The sequence below is a fragment of the Pinus tabuliformis genome, chromosome 5_1 (genome assembly GCF_031772625.1).
Source record: "Pinus tabuliformis cultivar Carrire ecotype Pingquan chromosome 5_1, CPIR1, whole genome shotgun sequence".
Classification (NCBI taxonomy): Eukaryota; Viridiplantae; Streptophyta; class Pinopsida; order Pinales; family Pinaceae; genus Pinus; species Pinus tabuliformis.
This window is the reverse complement of record NC_142305.1, coordinates 988,267,252-988,285,470: the sequence shown is the minus strand read 5'-3', so window position 1 is coordinate 988,285,470 and position 18,219 is coordinate 988,267,252. Positions and strand designations below refer to the sequence as shown.

At 41.7% G+C, this 18,219-nt stretch overlaps 1 protein-coding gene across 5 annotated transcripts in view; it reads left to right on the top strand.

Moving 5' to 3' along the window:
- The window catches only part of LOC149168037 (phosphoinositide phosphatase SAC2-like), a 408,861-nt gene that overhangs the window by 154,359 nt on the left and 236,283 nt on the right, over nucleotides 1-18,219 (top strand). For all 5 annotated transcript variants that reach the window (XM_089433313.1, XM_089433311.1, XM_089433308.1 and 2 more), the window contains 3 exons: nucleotides 4,877-4,953; nucleotides 5,088-5,275; nucleotides 5,378-5,475. In XM_089433313.1, the coding sequence (XP_089289439.1) occupies nucleotides 4,877-4,953; nucleotides 5,088-5,275; nucleotides 5,378-5,475 (363 nt within the window). The remainder of the gene's footprint in view (nucleotides 1-4,876; nucleotides 4,954-5,087; nucleotides 5,276-5,377; nucleotides 5,476-18,219) is intronic.

The following is an 18,219-nucleotide window of genomic DNA, read 5'->3' as shown; positions in this document are numbered from 1 at the left end:
GGAAACTTGAAAGGGGTCATTTCCTCCATTTTTGGGGTTGTTTCCTCCAATTGGGGTCGTTTCCTAGGTGAAAGGAGTCTTAAGGGGTCGTTTCCCTAGAAAAAAATCGCAATTTTTTTACGAAACAAAAAAATCATATTTTTAAATATTTGTTGACCGACCGTGAAGGGTTTACATTATGTTCATTTCACATTTCATTTTGTTTTGCTCCTTCTTTGAATTGAACACTGTCGCCATCGTCAAGCAACCTTCTGTTTGCTCCTTCATTGAACGGAACACTGCCGCTCATGTATCAGACTTGACTTTTATATTATTCAATATTCAATGTCCATAGTTGGAAGTGGAAAATCAGAATGGTTTAAAGTTTAAAGTTTAAAACTTTAAACATTTGTTATTTTAGAATTTATTTTCATTGTGCATTGTTAGTAAGTTAGTAGACTAGTAGTTACACTGTACAGTTACAAAATTACATGTATGACGTATGATTATAATTTATATGATAATGATATCAATGATCATGCTTTTCATTTTAAATTTGTTCCAATTATAACTTATATGATTCATCGATTTATATTTTATATTTATAAGTTTTTAAGACACTGACATCCCCCCACGTTTCCTAAAAATTTGTGGGGAGCTTTTGCATAGGCCGCTCCTGCGTATCCCCGCTCCCTCGCCTCCTCATCCCCGAAACTTGGTGGAACATTGTAAAAAACCCAATGATTTTGCGCAAGGAAGCTAGACGTCTCACTTGGAGGAGAGAAACCCCACAAACCCTAGCCTTAGGCTAGTCTCTGCACAAAAGATTCGATCTCTTTGATGGCTTGAGAAATTTACCTGCACAATTGAATAGAACATTTTCCCAAAACCCCAATATATACAAAAAATAAAAAAAATCCCAAACCCCAAGTACTATACAAAATTTAAAATTTAAATACAAGGGTTAGAAAAATTATTTTACAAATATCTATAATATCTACAAAATTTAAATTTACAAGCTCTAATTAGCGGATAAATTCTTTATATCACAAGAGACAGAGATTGAGAAATTTTTAGAGTTTTTAGAGTGGATAATATGGATGAATAACTTCGAAAAGATTACTGACCAAAACCCTCCTGCAAAATAAATCGTCAAAATGGAAGCCCAAAGCTCAAACAAGGTCAGTTCTTCCCCACAGTCTATGAACTTGGAGTCGAAGGGCTAGATTACCTGTAGATCCCTATTCAATTTTAAAGATAATTGTCAGAGCATATGGTGAATCAGATCACCTAAGATAACTCATACCAATAGAATGTTATAATCATTGACAAATGAAATAACAATTGTGAATTTTGGCACAATATAGAGCATAAACAAATAAAAATAGCACACACCACAGATCAACAAATAGAAAAGTACCATGAACTGAAACCCCAAAGTCTTTCTATTATGAGAAAAATAATTCCAGCAGAGCAAGGCTCAGCACAAGCGTTATAAAATTACATCATCCAAAGATTATCCAAATATACCACATAGGAGCTCAATATCTTATATAGAGAATGAGAGAGAAATAAACCGCTCCAAGTGGAAATAATGGGTAGTTGGCTTGATCCTCATCAAAATAATCTCATTCGTTGAAAATAACTTGATCTTCTTTTAATCTCCACCATCGATTTCTGATTTTTGAGGAAAAATTTGAATTTCTCTTAAAAACCATTTGACTTTGACTTAAACACCAAGGTCCAATGGCTCAAATTTTATGAAAATATCTATTTTTTCCTTGGTGGAGGACCTGTGAAAATTAATTTCTTTGACTCACAAATTTTTTTATTATTTTCCACTTGAAGAGAATTTAATTTCTCCATAATTATTTTTTGACTCTAAATTAATTAATTTTCTGGCTTAAGATTTTTTGTTTTATTTTGCTAGAAAAATTAATTAATTGACTCTAGAGGGGATTTAATTATTTTTCCACCCTCAAATATTTTAGCCATGGTATCTAATTATAAGGGAGCATGCACTAAAATATTTTTACATCAAGATATTACAATTTAGTTCAACTGTTAGAAGGGGAAATACACATTTAGATTAGACCCTCAAGACATTACCCAATTTTGTGACACAATACGATCTAGTATGAAACCAAGAGTGCTTATAATAAACTAATTTAGCCATGGTGTTCTAATTATGAGGGATCATGCACTAGAATTATTCCTAAACATACTTTTACAATAGAGTCGTTGAACTCTAGGACTCACCTAAGACATTGCCAAAGAATTCCACCCTAGCTTTGGGGTTATAGCTGGAAGAAAAACTCTGCCGATTATCCGTGTTTACAAACACACATAATTTGGAGAGGTTAAAAAACTTCATAGGATGAAATCCTTCAACAAAATCATAGGCTTATCTAGGTGCAATTACATGACTCAATGGTCATACTAGTATCATTTACAATAAAATTTTGCAGAAATTGGGTTTACAATCAGATAACTGGACCCTGAATGATGACATTGATTTGAAAAAATTTGATCTGCTCCTTTGTACTCTGCTCCTTGGACTGTTAACAAAGTGTGGTCAACATGGCTCAAGCCTATAGTAATGAATATTTGATGACCACCTGTGTCAACTATGTTTGAAAATTGAACCGACCTAAATACAATGACTATAGGGTTGTCATAATTCTAGTCATGTCCCTGATATATGGTCTGTGCTTGTAATCGAACTGAAAAGGGGAATTGTCTGTTTGTTTGTAGAATGTTGATTCCCTTGTAACCTTGTTGGGACATTGTTCCTTAAAAGGGACTTGCAGATCTCTTGAACGATATCGACCTGCTTCCCGAAAATCATTAAGATTCAGAGGGACCACAGACCTTTAAGAGGCTGAAAGGGTAAGTCCTTGGACTACGTTATGCACTTCAGTCATCAAGAATCTAGGAAGGGTAATTCTATTGTAAGCTTAGGAGGGATAGCGCCAACATGTGCTTCATAAAACGTTGATGGCCATGGATGAGTTCTAGCACAAGTCTAACTGCTTGTAGAACCACCGTAGCCGACCCATGGTCAAGTCCCTTCGCAAAAGGCTCATAGTGCAGAGCGGGTGGAAATATCTTATCTCTTACCTTAGCCTCATAACCTTATCCTTGATTGTAGTGGGATTTATTGGGCCGCTTGCAGGTTAGTTGATGGCTAGGTCATTAGCCCATACAACCGCAACACATAACCACAAGCGAAGCTAGCATCTCGAACGAATGAGATTGATTAGGAGAGATCAATGATTCAGAAGGAGCCCAGGGTGACGTGTCCTAGAGGTCACGACCCCAGGAGTTCATAACGAAATGCTAAAAGGGAAGCCCGGGATGACCAAGTTTGGGATGACCTGGCGGAGTTGTCTATGTGGAAGCGTTCAGGTTGAGTTGGAGCCCTCACATTGGTTAGTAGGAGGGAAAATCACGATGCTAAAGGAGTATCGCGTCGTCGGAAGGCTTGAGTCGGGGCTCGCAAAGATGGGAATTGGTTGTGGCAAATGATGGGAAAGTTTTTGTCCTGGAGTCTGTCTCCCAGATTGTAGCCATGCACAACGCTTAAGGAAGGGCCTACATGACTCAGCGTCGAGATGGCACGCAGGAATGGATCCAGGTGTGCTGTTGCCATTGCCTATTTTTATGAGATGACACATGGAGTGAAGCCGCCGGAGCTATTATGCTTGAATGGGAGTCATGGACTAATTAGGAGTGTTAGCCATGCAAAGGAGTGGCCCATGGGGACATGTAAGCCCGGAGGATGGTTCCCGGAAGTTCAAAGGCAAAGCGCATTTCAAAAGGAGCAGGATAACACAAGACCGGGACACGGTGGCCTCAACGTGATCCCGACTGTTATTGTTTTGGCGTGGGGTGGACCCACAAGAAACACTAACCCCGGAGCAACTCCGGGAAGCGCATAAGGTGAAGGCCCAAGTAACGGAACTTGGGTAATGGCGAAATTTGATCGTCACTCGACAAAATAGTGTTGTAACTTTGAGGGACTAATTTGCTGTAACAGAGGGTCACGAATTGCTGGGTTAGTTATCAGTTTAATTTCAGAGAAGGGTTTTAGGTTCTAGACCCTCCCTTGTACTCCAATCTCATTGGTGAATTCAATAAAGTTCTGATTTGCCCCTAGTTGACATTTCACTGTTTCTTTGATGGATTGAAATTTTGAGTATGGCTGTAGCATTTAGTTTTTTTTTTTTTTTTTTTTTTCTTCCAGCTGTCAACATACTTATTTTGCTGAGAATTTCATAGTTCCTGTTATCACTAGTAATTTCTTAAAAGAATATTACAAATTTTGATTTGGACATTGATAATTCTATAATGAGAATTCAGTGATTCACCTATTTTGAATCCCAACTTTTGGGTTGTGTAATTGCTGATTGGATCATGGATTTTTCACCTTCAATTGTGTAAATTTATGTTTAGGTTTGCATAATTTTTTTTTTTATATATTTAATATTTTGGGTGGGTTCTCCTAATACCTGGCTGAACATTGAATGCTATGTTTTATTAGGATGTGCAGTCTATTATTATGTGAATGTAATTTGATTTATATCATTTATGCATTGCGTATAATCGTTTACGTTTGAGTCTTGAAATGGATTTACTAAATTATATCTTATGTGCATAATATGTAATGTGGGGGAAGGCGGTGGTTAGGTGGGATGGGGTTAGTTTGATACCCCAAATCTTCGTCCTTGTTTTCCTGTGTGTTACTGTCCATTTTTTTTTATATTCTGTTTATCATTTCTTCTAACAGAGGTTTCTTTCATGATTTACTTCTATACATGAGAGATACATGTAAATTTAAAAATGACCTCCTTGTAACATTTAATTGAAGACAGTGTCTCCTATGTATTTTGTTCAGGCTAAAATTTCAATCAAGGGGAAAACTTTGTGGTTAACACTTATTGCTAGGCGTTCACGACATTATGCTGGCACAAGGTTAAATACTATCCATGTCCCTTTTTAATTATTTGTTGAACTTTTTTTCTGCACTAAAGCTTTTGAAGAAACACTTGGAGTAGTCACTTGGCAATGTAGAATTTTCTGACGAGCTTTCTTTAGGATTTGAACAGGTATTTAAAACGGGGAGTCAATGATAAAGGCAGAGTTGCAAATGATGTTGAAACAGAACAGATAATATTTGAGGATGAGCCTCATGGGTGTCCAAGAAAAATAACCTCTGTAGTACAAAATCGAGGCTCAATACCCCTTTATTGGTCACAAGAAGCATCCCGCTTGAACCTCAGGCCAGATATCATTTGTATGTTGCTTACTACAATAAGTAAATTTGTACAGTTTCTTACTGTATTACAGAAAACTATCTTAAAAACTGTTCTAACGTTTCGATTTACTTCTTTCACAGTGCACAAAAAAGATCCAACCTATCAGGCAACGAGATTACACTTCGAAAATCTTGTTAAGAGATATGGAAATCCAATCATCGTTTGGAGTCTCATCAAGGTCATCGTCTTTTCAATGAAATATGTTTTCTTAATAAAGAAGTTGCTGAATGATTCTGTCTTGATTTGGCCCTCTCATATGGAAAATGGAACATAGCTATGTTTTTGTATAATACTCAAGTGAACTATTTACTAGGAGGAAATTGTTGACCTTCTTTTTGTGAGCTCTCTGTAACTCCCTTTGTTCAGCCATACAATCTACCTCTTGTTGAGAATGAAACTGTCATGTCTTAGTTCTGTTTGTTACATCAGGAATTAATGGGATTGGTATCAGGGCACTACTCTCATTTCAGTTTAAGGTCTCTAGGAGTCTAGACAATTTTTAGATCTTTTGCAATCATGCCAACAACTTCTGAATAGCAATTCAATATATACATTTCTACAATGGTTGAGGGGACCATGTTTTCCTTTCTGGCTAGTTAGGTTCTTTTATTTGAAAGCACATGCTTGCCACAGTGGTTTCGTAGCTTATTTTGTTGTACCCAAGGGCCAAGAGTTATTTTTATGCTTAGCTGATATCCACTAGAATGAATGGATAAGCCTCTGGTTGCCCCTTAATATGATCTCCATGTCTCCCATTCCCTTCATATAGGTTCATTGAATACCTGCGAGCTCAATGTAAAAGCAACCTACAGAGAGATCCTCACAGTAGGTTTGTTACTGTAGTAGGTGTTGAAATATGTAACTAGGTTCGGTCTTCATAATGACATATGTCATCATGATTTTATGTATTTGATGTAATGAAAAAAATAAATTTATTATTGTTGATCTTGATGCGTGGGTTTCATGTTCAAGGAAATTTATTTTTAGGTCAAGCTCCCATTGTGAGCTCCTAGGGCTTGTCATTGAGTCTACAAGTCATCAAAGTCATTGTCATGTATTGAAGACCCATTTGGGCATGTTACATATTGTAAACTGTAATATCCCCAATTTTGATTTTCAGCATTAGAGACGAGTTTGGGGATAGGACGCAATTTCGACACCGGGACTTAGGAGGAAAAGAGAATATTGCGGCTCTAGTGGAAAGTGGGGACCACAAAAGAAAGAGAATTTCGACCCAAGGAGGGAAGTTGAACTCTTGGAAGAGAGAGGAAAGAGAAGGGAGTGCAAATTAGGGAGAGAGAGTAGGGGCCACAAGGAGAGGAGGAGCCACGAATTATAAATAGAGCAAGAGGCACTCATTTTGGGGATTCATTCATCTATTCAGTATTTGTGTCTTTGACATAGCACACCTGAGCTGAAGCCAAGTCTGCAGTGCTGTTTAGCGCACAAGTGTCTTTGAGCAGAGGTCTCAACCCTTGCTTCGGTGGACTTCGAGTGCTAGCCCAAGGAGGGAGTTATACTTCGCCCCAAGTTGTACTAGCAGCAGTGAGCTGAGTTACAACAGTAGTAAGTCAAGTTACAACAGCAAGGAAAGTAGCAGCAAGGAGGTTGAGTTACAACAACAAGGAAATTAGTAGCAGGAAGATCGAGTTACAACAGCAGGGAAGTAGTAGCAGGGGGGCCAAGTTACAGCAGCAGGGAAAGCTGTAGCAATGCAGGGACTACATAGTTCCTGGAGGAGGCACGTTGGGAGGTTGAGGAGTGAAGGGAGATAGGAGCTGAAACTTGAGGTGGAGTCCGGGGAAGTGTTGTGGGGGATTTCCAGCATTTCGATGGAGCAACAAACACAACATCTGCTACAGGCTACATCTTTTGCTCATGGAGGAGGGCCAAGCTTTGGGGTCAATTTTGGAGCTTCAAGACTAAGACAAATCCTTTCTCGGTTTTTCGGGGTTTTTGGCAAGGACCTCATAAATAATTTGATAGACTTTTTTGGGTAGATTTGAGGGGTCAAACAAGGGTCCCAATTCAGCCAGCAACTAGAGGAGCTAGGGGAAATAGGGCCGAATTTCCAAAGTCAAGCATTGGCCAATTCCTTTGTGGGTTATTCTAGGTATTTGGTGGAGAGGTCGGGATTAATTTCCCAAAATTTTCTGAGCACCGGAGAGGGCCCTAGCAACAGATCCATTCAGCCAGCAACGTATTTTTGGGCAGTTCAGCGCAGAGCCAGGAGATAGAGAAGCAACATATTTGAGGGGGACTTCTTATTATTCATTTGGGCTTAGCTAGCTTGCCTTGAGCAAGCCCAGGTGCACTCTTTCCAGCACCTCATTGTACCCTCTTATTTATTAATAAAATGGCTCAACAACACAGTTTTTGGCTTTAAAATGGTGTTTTGATGCTTGAGTATTTTTCTGTGTGTTTTTGGTTATGTTTGCTTTGTTTATCATTGTATATTTCCATTAGGAATATTACATAAACAAAATTTATTTGAGTCATATTTGAGTCAAAAGGCCCTCCAAGACCTCATCAAATGTGGAAGCTACAAGTCGGCGTTCTCAAAAGACTAGTTGGCCTAAAAGATAGTGACAAGTCAGCCTGTTTGATGTGACAAGAAGCCTATATATACAAGGCTAGTCTACCATCCTTGAGGGGATCAATCAAACACACAAAGGAATTTGATCTGAGGTAGAAAGACACTAGAAGATCCAACGAAGTAGGCGGAAGAAAGGATTAAGAAAGAAGAAGATTTCTTAATGACTGTTTTGGGTAAATCTCTCTCACACGTGCAAACCAAGATTAGGGCATCAATAGGACCGAGTTACAGTCATCATCACTAGTTGAGTTTTGGATAAACGAAAGTCTCCTTCTCAAGCCGAGTTGTCAAGGAAGAAAGGTGAAGACAAGCGAAGAAGATAGAAGATGGTGTTGCCCATGTTTTGAACACATGTTGTCCTAGGGTTTATGAAGAAAAGAACGCAAAGTTGTAGGTCAGAAGAGGTCGAAAATTATAGTCAAGGTGCGGGTCCAAACTCATGATGTAAGGGAGAGACTTGGGTTCACTTTGCTAGAAGTCAATTTCTTCAAGAAGGATTGTGACTTGGTCTTGGAGGGGTTATTTGGTCAAGGGTCTAGGTCTTGGAATTCGTAAATTGAAGATTCTATAAGAAGAATTCTTGTGGGTTTTCCTCTCAGATTGGAGAGGTTTTTGCCCTAGTTGATCGCCTACATCTTGTGTCGTTTGTCTTATTTTCTTTATGGGTTGGTACCTGTTTGATGAAGAAAAAAATAGTAATAAACAAGTGAAAGAGGAAGCTAATTAAGTGAAGTAAAAATATAGCACAAACAGTTACCAAAGTAAGAGAAATCATCACATGTTGTTGCCCGTAGATTTCTCAACAGTAGGTGGTTGGTTGGTTAATTTATTGTTTTTCAGGTCTAGCTGATTGTTCACAATTTTGTTGAACTTAACAATTTTTCGAACCCTCTGTTCTGCGAATTATTCTTATTATGTTATGGAGATGTGTTGCACAATGAGTTCAAATTTGTTTCCATGTTTCGAATGATTTTTTTTATTAAAGAATTGCAAATCTCAGTATATTGTTCGTTGCCTTTATCATAAGGAATGCTTGTGGCCACTTCCCTGATTTAAGGTTAAAGTCTCTAGACACCTTCGAGCTGTTTTGCAATATTGTTGAGAACTTAATTTTTTCAATATGTAATCTATGTAAACATTTGTGCTATTGTTGAGGGGATGAGGGATCCAAATTTCCTGTCAAGGTAAATAGGTTCTTTAATTTGAAAGAATTGTGATGATGCTTCTATCCGTTGCCTTTTGTTTTAGGGTGTACCCGAGGGCCAAGAGTTCCTTTATGCACTGCTGACATCTAGAAGAATGAGCAGATAATCCTAGACAAGCAACTTCTTAGTATGAGTTACATGATCTTCATTATCCAGTTGTATGGATGACGTTTTTCCTAATCAGATAGCCACCATTACCTATTTTGATAGAAAAACTGGCATCTGGTTGCCCATATTAATTTGCCAGACTATAAACATGGTTGAAGTAAAATAAATTGTAAACAACTCCCTTGGACGAAAAACAACAATGTTATAATGTGGTCACAATGAGTTGCATGTTTTCAAAGGTCACATTTTCACTGTGTTTTGTTATGCATAAGAATTGTACAATGGGGTGAAAATGGGTTCCTTGTTTTCAAAAATATTTCTCATGAATGAGGAACTCAAGTCTATTTTTATCTGACTGTATCATAACTCATAAATAATGCATGTAGCTACTCTAAATTGATGTTATTGGAAAAATTTACAGTCAGATATTACAAACATGTAGATATTTAAGATATTTTTTATAAAAATGTTGTACGAATCATATAACTATCCCATTTCCTAATTTCCTCTTTTCTCCTTTGGACTTGCACACTGAGTGAAAATCCTTTATCACTCTCTCACTTGTGTTTTTTCTTAACACTCTAATGTTGCTTCCTTTCACTTATGTTTCTCATAACATTGAGTTGATGACCAAGTCTCCATAACCCTAATCTCTCAATTAGATTGACAATTGAGATTAAATCCCAATCGACGGTGGAGATTAAACCCTTGCATGTCCCAACCCTGATGACCGATGAATTGACTCATCTTAAAGGGGAAATAAATCGCTATATCATACAAAGCAAGCTCTAATCCTTGAGTTATGAGCAGTAATAAAAGGAATAATCAAGAAGTAGTAAAAGACGCACAAGAGGGGTGGAAAAATGAAGGTTGAGCTAGTAACACATGCATCCACGAATGCTGCCTCCTCACATTTATACACGTAGGATATGGACATTCCCATCAGCTGGTCCCTTTGACCATGGCACTTAACCATGAAGTCTTCTCCCATTATCACATTTTTGTTCACTAACACTTATCAATTGAATGGTGGACCAGGGAACTATTACTTCCCCTTAGGCACTGGAAGCACCTATGTAATATTCCTAATTGGAATTTAATAGCTAATACCAAGCAATCGACTAGGAACAATAAATAAATTGAAACTCATACACAGTTAAAACACCAAAATGTCCAACAACACAATTTGAGCCATTTTATTAATTTTATGATAAAAGAGTACATAAAATGAGCTGAAATTTTGGAACCTGGGCTTGCTATGCAAGCTAAGAAGAACTCAAAAAAATGGCCCGAACCCAAGTAGTAGAAATGGTCCTGGAGTGACCTGTGCACTATTCAGAATTAATCTGCTACTAGCTACTGGCTGAAATGTTGATCTTAAGGTTGAATACTTCTTGGAATGCTCTGAAAATTTAGCTTTGACTCCTCTCCCAAAACTCTGAATAACCCAGGAATGGTTTGGCCCAACTCCAAACCAAAATTGAGCCCACCAAGTGATGCAAATTCCCTAGCTAACTAAGAATTTGCCTTTGCTATAAGAATGTGGATTTTAGGTCTTAATATCGCCCGAAAAATTCTATAAAATTAGCCAGAGACTCCTCTCAATAAACCCACAGAAACCCAGAAAGGGTTTGAGCTGAATCCACCGACCCCCAGTGAACCCCAACAAGTGTGAATTGCCCAATCTGGCCAGAAAATGCCCCACAATTTTGATACTACTGAATTATGCCCAAATCTACCATGAGAAATTTCTCCCAGCTTCGGCTAAATTCTCCACCAAGAAATACCTCCTATATTTAGCTCTTATCTCTCCCGACTTCACTTCTTTAATCCCCTGCACAACACTTGGTCAAATAGCTTCTGCGCCCCTGCCAAAAGATAGAAAAATCGACCTAGGTAATAACCTCCAATCTAGCCTAGCGAATTGTTGTCCAAACTCCGGTCTAACAATAAGAAAATTCCCTACAAAAGCCCGACCCTCTAACCCATGCGTGATCCCACAATGTGCTCCACAAAAATACCTTTGTGCTCAAGAAATGTGCTATGATGTCCAATGGAAGCTCTGAATTGAGCTCCCCAAATTGCCTCACTAGGGAGACACTCGAAGTTCTCCGAAATGAGGGTGGAATTCCTGCTCGGAAATTCCTTGTGTTGAACAACACAGGTTGTCTTGGCTAAGTAGCTCAAGAGAACTAGTGCTAAATTGTCAAATAATCAAAATATACCAAATGGAGGCCTCCAAGCTCTATTTATAATTGCTAGCCCTATCCCTTGGCGGTCTCCACCTTCCACTAATAAAATATTACTTTGTCGTCATTCTTCATTAAAATAATAGTTTCCACATTTCTCCCACAAAATAATATTTTCTCCTTTTTATTTAATATCACCAAAAATTGCAAAACTCCTTAGTGAATTTTGTACTCACAAAAATTGGGAACATTAGAACTCTCCCCACCCAAAATTGCTTGTCCTCAAGCAATATCCTGCTGCTCCAAATGCTGGCCTGTCCAATGCCAGGTTCCCAAATGTGCCATTGAACCACTCCTCGCTATTGAACATCCTGCCATACTAGTGATGCTTCCCATGTCAACAATGAATCACCAAAACCCAATGGAAGATCTGAATGATTTCCCCTTGTAGAAACCAGCTCACCCTTGAGGGTAGCTGAACCGCCAAATCTTATTGTACCCAGCTCCCATGGTAGTCTCAGAAGGGTGCCACCATGCTGACGCTGCGCCACTCTGACGATGACAAAATTCCTATCATGCTCAAACATTATCCTCCCCTCCTGAAACCTGATGGTGGAATATTTATGAAGGACAAGCTTATCCTGCTGAGGCATCTCCATGATGTCAATGTCTACTCATCTACTTTCAATCTCAGTCCTGAGTAGCAACATGATAAATCTACCTCGCCATACAATGGAGGTTTCAACAATCACCCATGCGTTACACTCTAGGTGAACTAGATCACCCTATCCCATGATCTTGCTCATCATAGAATGGAGTGTCTTGTCAATCAACTGGATCCCTGGATCCCATAGCCATACTAGAGATACACAACAGTCAAACCTCCTTGCTTGCGATTATGACCCACTGCTAGCTGCTGGGACCCCTCTGTGCCTCGTCTTTGACCCTTGTATGTATCTGATAGATGGACCCCAGGTATTAAGAATTTGTGCCATGCATGCCAATCTACCTTGCTCCTGCCAGACCACACAGTGAAATTTGCTATCATGCCTACTGAAAGCGCACCCTGATACTACCTGGAGTCTAAACATTTCCCTGTAGATGAGGTCTACCATCCACTGCAACTCACGCTCATATAATGCCTCACACTGTCTCGCCGAAAGTGGATCATGCAGCTCCCTTGCAATCACCTCCCCTGAGCTTAGGAGTGGAACATATGCTACCTCGGCAGTGAACCACGCCATCCCTAAGCCTGTATCTGTCATCTCGTGCACCCACCAAATGTCCCAACTAGAGAGTCTCCCTCTTGCCCACGACACACTGTGTCTCATCCAACTGCCTAGGGTGAGCCTCCCATGTCGTGTTGTCTGTACTGAGAGCATCATGTTGGAATTTCTACGTCTAACTGTTAGAAATCCTTCATGTACTTTCTGATTTATTTCTGCCTACTTGTTCTGTTTAATTAACAAGTTATTTACCATGTAAATACTTAAAATAAATACAAGTAAATGCTCAACACATTACAGATCATCAACTGAAGGAAAAACAAGCACACAAGTGACACCGTTGTTTTTGGATTAGTGTCCTCGGAAAAACCCAATGCGGGAAAATCGGTGCAGCTATCTGAGGGTTTTATTATCAAGTAGTTTCAAAATATAATCTGGGTGCCAAACCAACTCACCCAACAGAGAATGATCTCGACAGTAGTACCTCTCAGTCGGAGATAGATATTGCGGCTAAAACCCCGAATGAACAATCCCACAGCTCTCAGCTCCAATCTGCCCCATGAAATCCCCAACGTTTGCCTCTAGGGACTGCGTCAGCCTCTCTGGCCCAACGTCAGCTCCACGTCACCCCAACTCGTCCTGCGTCAGCCTCTGGAGGCACTGCGTCAGCCTTTAGAGCCTCTGCATCACCCATGCTGGCTCTCTCTGGCATTGCGCAGCTCATAGCTGCTTTTGTGTGGGCCTTGACTGGCTCTGCGTGGCCTCTCGCTGGCTCTGCGTCCCTCTCTCCCGGCTTCTGCGTTGTGGCTCCCGGTACCCTCTCTACCTCTTTGCTTTTGTATTCACTGCCCCTCAGCTGCAACTCTGAACACTCCTTCAATTTCCTCAACAAGCCCTGCCCCCGAAAATCGAATTCTTGATCAACTCAGTGTGTTTTTCAAGTGACCCTCAAGCCTCCTTTTATACTTTTCTCGTTTACAATTCAACGGCCGAGATTATGTCCCTAATCAATGGCTAAGATTAACTCTGGCTTGATCCATGAATTTTGGACCCTCCTAACACAATTTTATATTAATTCACATTAATATTTTATTTTCCCTAAATTTAGACTTTTAGGGACTCCATTAAAAATATTAATTATTTTAATATCTCCCAAACTGTTTAGAATCTGCCCAAACCATTTCTGGGTATTGGAGATCTCATGTGCTTTAGCTTCTCCACCAATTTTTGTGGCTAGAGCACATCCGATGCTACCCCAAATCAACACTCCCTCTTAGCGAGGACTGTGCTCTAGTAATACTCTTCACTAAGCATCACCCTGATCATCCGACATCGGTCCTGGTGCTGATGCTAGGCCTGTTGCCCAACATCCTCTATATTGTTGCATCATGTACTGCTACCCATGGCCCTGCCACTACCACTGTTGCATCCGTAGGACAACCCCTCTCATCATGCTGCATCATGCTGCCCATAGCACTGCCACTGCTAACTACTGCACTGCAACTCAGTTACTGAGAAGTAAGTAACTGATCTCCCAACTCTGACATCTTTGTCAGGCTAGAGACACACGATGCTGAAACTCCTTCTGTCACTGACAAGCGCTCCCTCTCTAACCTCCGCGTTGCTGTAGTAACTCCATGCACCTCACACTGCCGCCTCACATTGTCCTGGGACTCCTGCACTATAGCTCCCTCTGTCGCTCCATCCGCATCCGTCTCTACTGACATCTGCCAGTACTCCTCTTCGAGGCTTCCGTAGCAAGGTATAATCCAAGAGGCTGGGTACCTTGAGGATCCTGCCCCTCATCGCCTATAGTCCATCTACAGCTCGATGTCTCCCCACTTCCTATCAAGTGGCATGTGAGCACTCATGGCATAATCATCACCTGTCTCCACTTCCTTCTCTGCCCTTGCTGGCGTAGCCTTTGTCTCGGAAGCCTCTCCCTTACTCTTGTTCCTCTGACACTGGCTTGCATAGTGACCCAGTTCCTCACAGTGCAAGCATTTGACCTTGGAGAGGTCCTTCTTCTAGTTTCTCCTGCGTTCCCTCAGATGCTAGGGCAACATCCTCCTCTTCCTCCTTCTTGATTTTGAACCCCTTGCCGCTGCTTCCCGCCTTGGTCAGCCTTTTGATCTCTTCTTGGCGAAGAGCCGCCCACAGCTCCTCCCAATCTGGAAGCGTCGACTTGCCCAGTATGCTCTGGACAAACATCTCCTAGTCTTCTGAGACTGCGTTCAGGGTTGTCATCACCATCAATACTTGATCTAGCGTGGCCCCTATTGAAGTCAGCTAATCCCGGATCTCCTTCAATCGACCGAGGAAGGTGTCGATTTGTTCTCCCTTCTACATCTTTGGTATGACCGCAACTGATTTTCTAGTAGCATCTTCCTCTGCACGAAAGTATGCCGATACAATTTCATTAGGGCCTCCCACATCGCATTTTCCATTTCCTTTTCGGCAATATGTGGTACTACATGGTCCTTGACCCCGTCAAGGATGATGCTCTTGGTCCTCACCATTACCTCCTTGTACTTGTCGTTCTCAATTGGGTCAACTGGGATTGCTATCGTCTTCAAGGCGAAGTGCTTGAGATGATTCCTGTTTAGAACGAACAAGATTCTGGCCTTCCAGACTACAAAGTTTGAGGCTCCGTCCTGTCTGTCGTGGTCTCTTACCCAATTCACTGCCATTTCGCTGCTCCTCTACTTCCCTCGTGGAAGTTGTCAGTGTGACTCCCTCTGAGCCTTGATTTCCCTCCTAGAAACCCCTCTGCTAATGTCGAGATGCCCCCACTACGATCGTTAGTGCAACGACACCACTGATCCAGATTTCTTGGCTTGAAATCCTCGGCAACAATTCCCTCCTCCTTGGTCTTGCCCTGTTAGGTATTGTTCTGACCACAGTACCCCACCAGCTTCACTCCGCAACTTACCCACGACCTCCTATGCCTCAACAAACTGAAGGTTAGAGCTTCTAGGCTCTGCGCAATCCTGGCACCAGCAAAATCCACATCTCCTAGCCATGGGCGTCAATCCTTCCTGCGTAGGTTAGGTCTGCTCCCTTCTGCCATTGCGCTGATCCTCCTTCCGACTGAAACTTGATGACGCAGGCACTACGTCACTGCTTCCTTGCTGCTTTTTCACTAGGAACAACTTCTGTCACTCGGGACAGTTGTTTCTACTGCTGCTACTCTACTCGGCTAATGCCCTCAGTTTTCCTGTGATCTGCAACCACCCTCTTATACCATGTTGGAATTTCTAAGTCTAACTGTTAGAAATCCTTCATGTACTTTCTGATTTATTTCTACCTACTTGTTCTGTTTTTGGACTATTGTCCCTGGAAAAACCAATGCGGGAAAACCGGTGTAGCTATTTGAGGGTTTTATTATTTAGTAGTTTCAGAATACAATCTGGGTGCCAAACCAGTTCACCCAACAGAGAATGATCTCGACAATAGTACCTCTCAGTCGAAGACAGATATTCCGGCTAAAACCCCAGATGAACAATCCCACAGCTCTCAGCTCCAATCTGCCCCACCAAATGCCCAACATCTGCCTCTATGGATTGCATCAGCCTCTCTGGCCCAATGTCAGCCCTGCGTCACCCGAACTCGCCCTGCGTCAGCCTCTGGAGGCACTACATCAGCCTTTAGAGCCTCTGTATCACCCATGCTGGCTCTCTCTCGCATTGCGCAGCTCCTGGATGCCTCTGCATGGGCCCTGACTGGTTCTGCGTGGCCTCTAGTTGGTTCTGCGTCCTTCTCTCCTGACTTTTGCGTTGATTCTCTCGATACCCTCTCTGCCTCTCTGCTTTTGTATTCAATGCCCCTCAGTTGCAACTCTGATCACTCCTTCAATTTCTTCAGCAAGCCCTGCCCCAAAAAATCGAATTCTTGATCAACTTGGTGTGTTCTCCAAGTGACCCTCAAGCCTCCTCTTATACTTTTCTCGTTGACAATTCAACGACTGAGATTAAGTCCTTAATCAATGGCTAAGATTAACTCTCGCTTGATCCATGACTTTTGGACCCTTCTAACACAATTTTATATTAATTCACATTAATATTTTATTTTCCCTTAGATATAGGGACTCCATTAAAAATATTAATTATTTTAATATCTCCCAAACTGTTTAGAATCTGCCCAAACCATTTCTGGGTATTGGAGATCTCATGTGCTTTAGCCTCTCCACCAATTTTCGTGGCTAGAGCACATCCGATGCTACCCCAAATCAACACTCCCTCTTAGCAAGGACTGTGCTCTAGTAATACTCTTCACTGAGCATCACCCTGATCATCTGACATCGGTCTTGGTGTTGATGCTAGGCCTGCTGCCCAACATCCTCTGTACTGCTGCATCATGTACTGCTACCCATGGCCCTGCCACTGCCACTGCTGCATCCGTACGACAACCCCTCTCATCATGCTGCATCGTGCTGCCCATAGCACTGCCACTGCTAACTACTGCACTGCAACTCAGTTATTGAGAAGTAAGTAACTGATCTCCCAACTCTGACATCTGTGTCAGGGTAGATACACACGATGCTGAAACTACTTATATCGTTGACAAGTGCTTCCTCTCTGACCTCTGTGATGCTACAACAACTCCATGCACCTCACACTGTTGTCTCACGCTGTCCTGGGAATCCTGCACTATAGCTCCCTCTGTCGCTCCATCCGCATCCGTCTCTACTGACATCCGCCAGTACTGCTACTCCTCTTCGGGGTTCCTATAGCAAGGTATAATCCAAGAGGCTGGGTACCTCGAGGATCCTGCCCCTCATCGCCTCTAGTCCATCTACAACTCGATGTCTCCCCACTTCCTCTCAAGTGGCGTGTGAGCACTCATGGCACAATCATCATCTGTCTCCACTTCCTTCTCTGCCCTTGCTGGCACAGCCTTGGTCTCGGAAGCCTCTCCCTTGCTCTTCTTCCTCGGACACTGGCTCGCATAGTGACCCAGTTCCCCACAGTGGAAGCATTTGACCTTGGAGAGGTCCTTCTACCAGTTTCTCCTGCTTTCCCTCAGATGCTAGGGCAGCATCCTCCTCCGCCTCCTTGTTGATTTTGAACCCCTTGCCGCTGCTTCCCGCCTTGGTTAGCCTTCTGATCTCTTCTTGGCGAAGAGCTGCCCACAGTTCCTCCCAACCTGGAAGGGTTGACCTGCCCAGTATGCTCTGGACAAACACCTCCCTGTCTTCTGAGACTGTGTTCAGGGTTGTCATCACCATCTATTCTTGATCTGGCGTGGCCCCTATTGAAGTCTGCTGATCTTGGATCTCCTTCAATCGACCGAGGACGGTGTTGATCTGTTCTCCCTTCTACATCTCTAGTATGACCACAACTGATTTTCTAGTAGCATCTTCATTTGCTTGGAAGTATGCTGATACAATTTTGTTAGGGCCTCCCACGTCGCATTTGCCGTTTCCTTTTCGACAATATGTGGTACTACATGGTCCTTGACACCTTCAAGGATGATGCTCTTGGCCCTCGCCATTGCATCCTCGTATTTGTCGTTCTCAACTGGGTCAACTAGGATCGCTATCGTCTTCAAGGCGAAGTGCTTGAGACGATTCCTGTCTAGAACGGACAAGATTCTGGC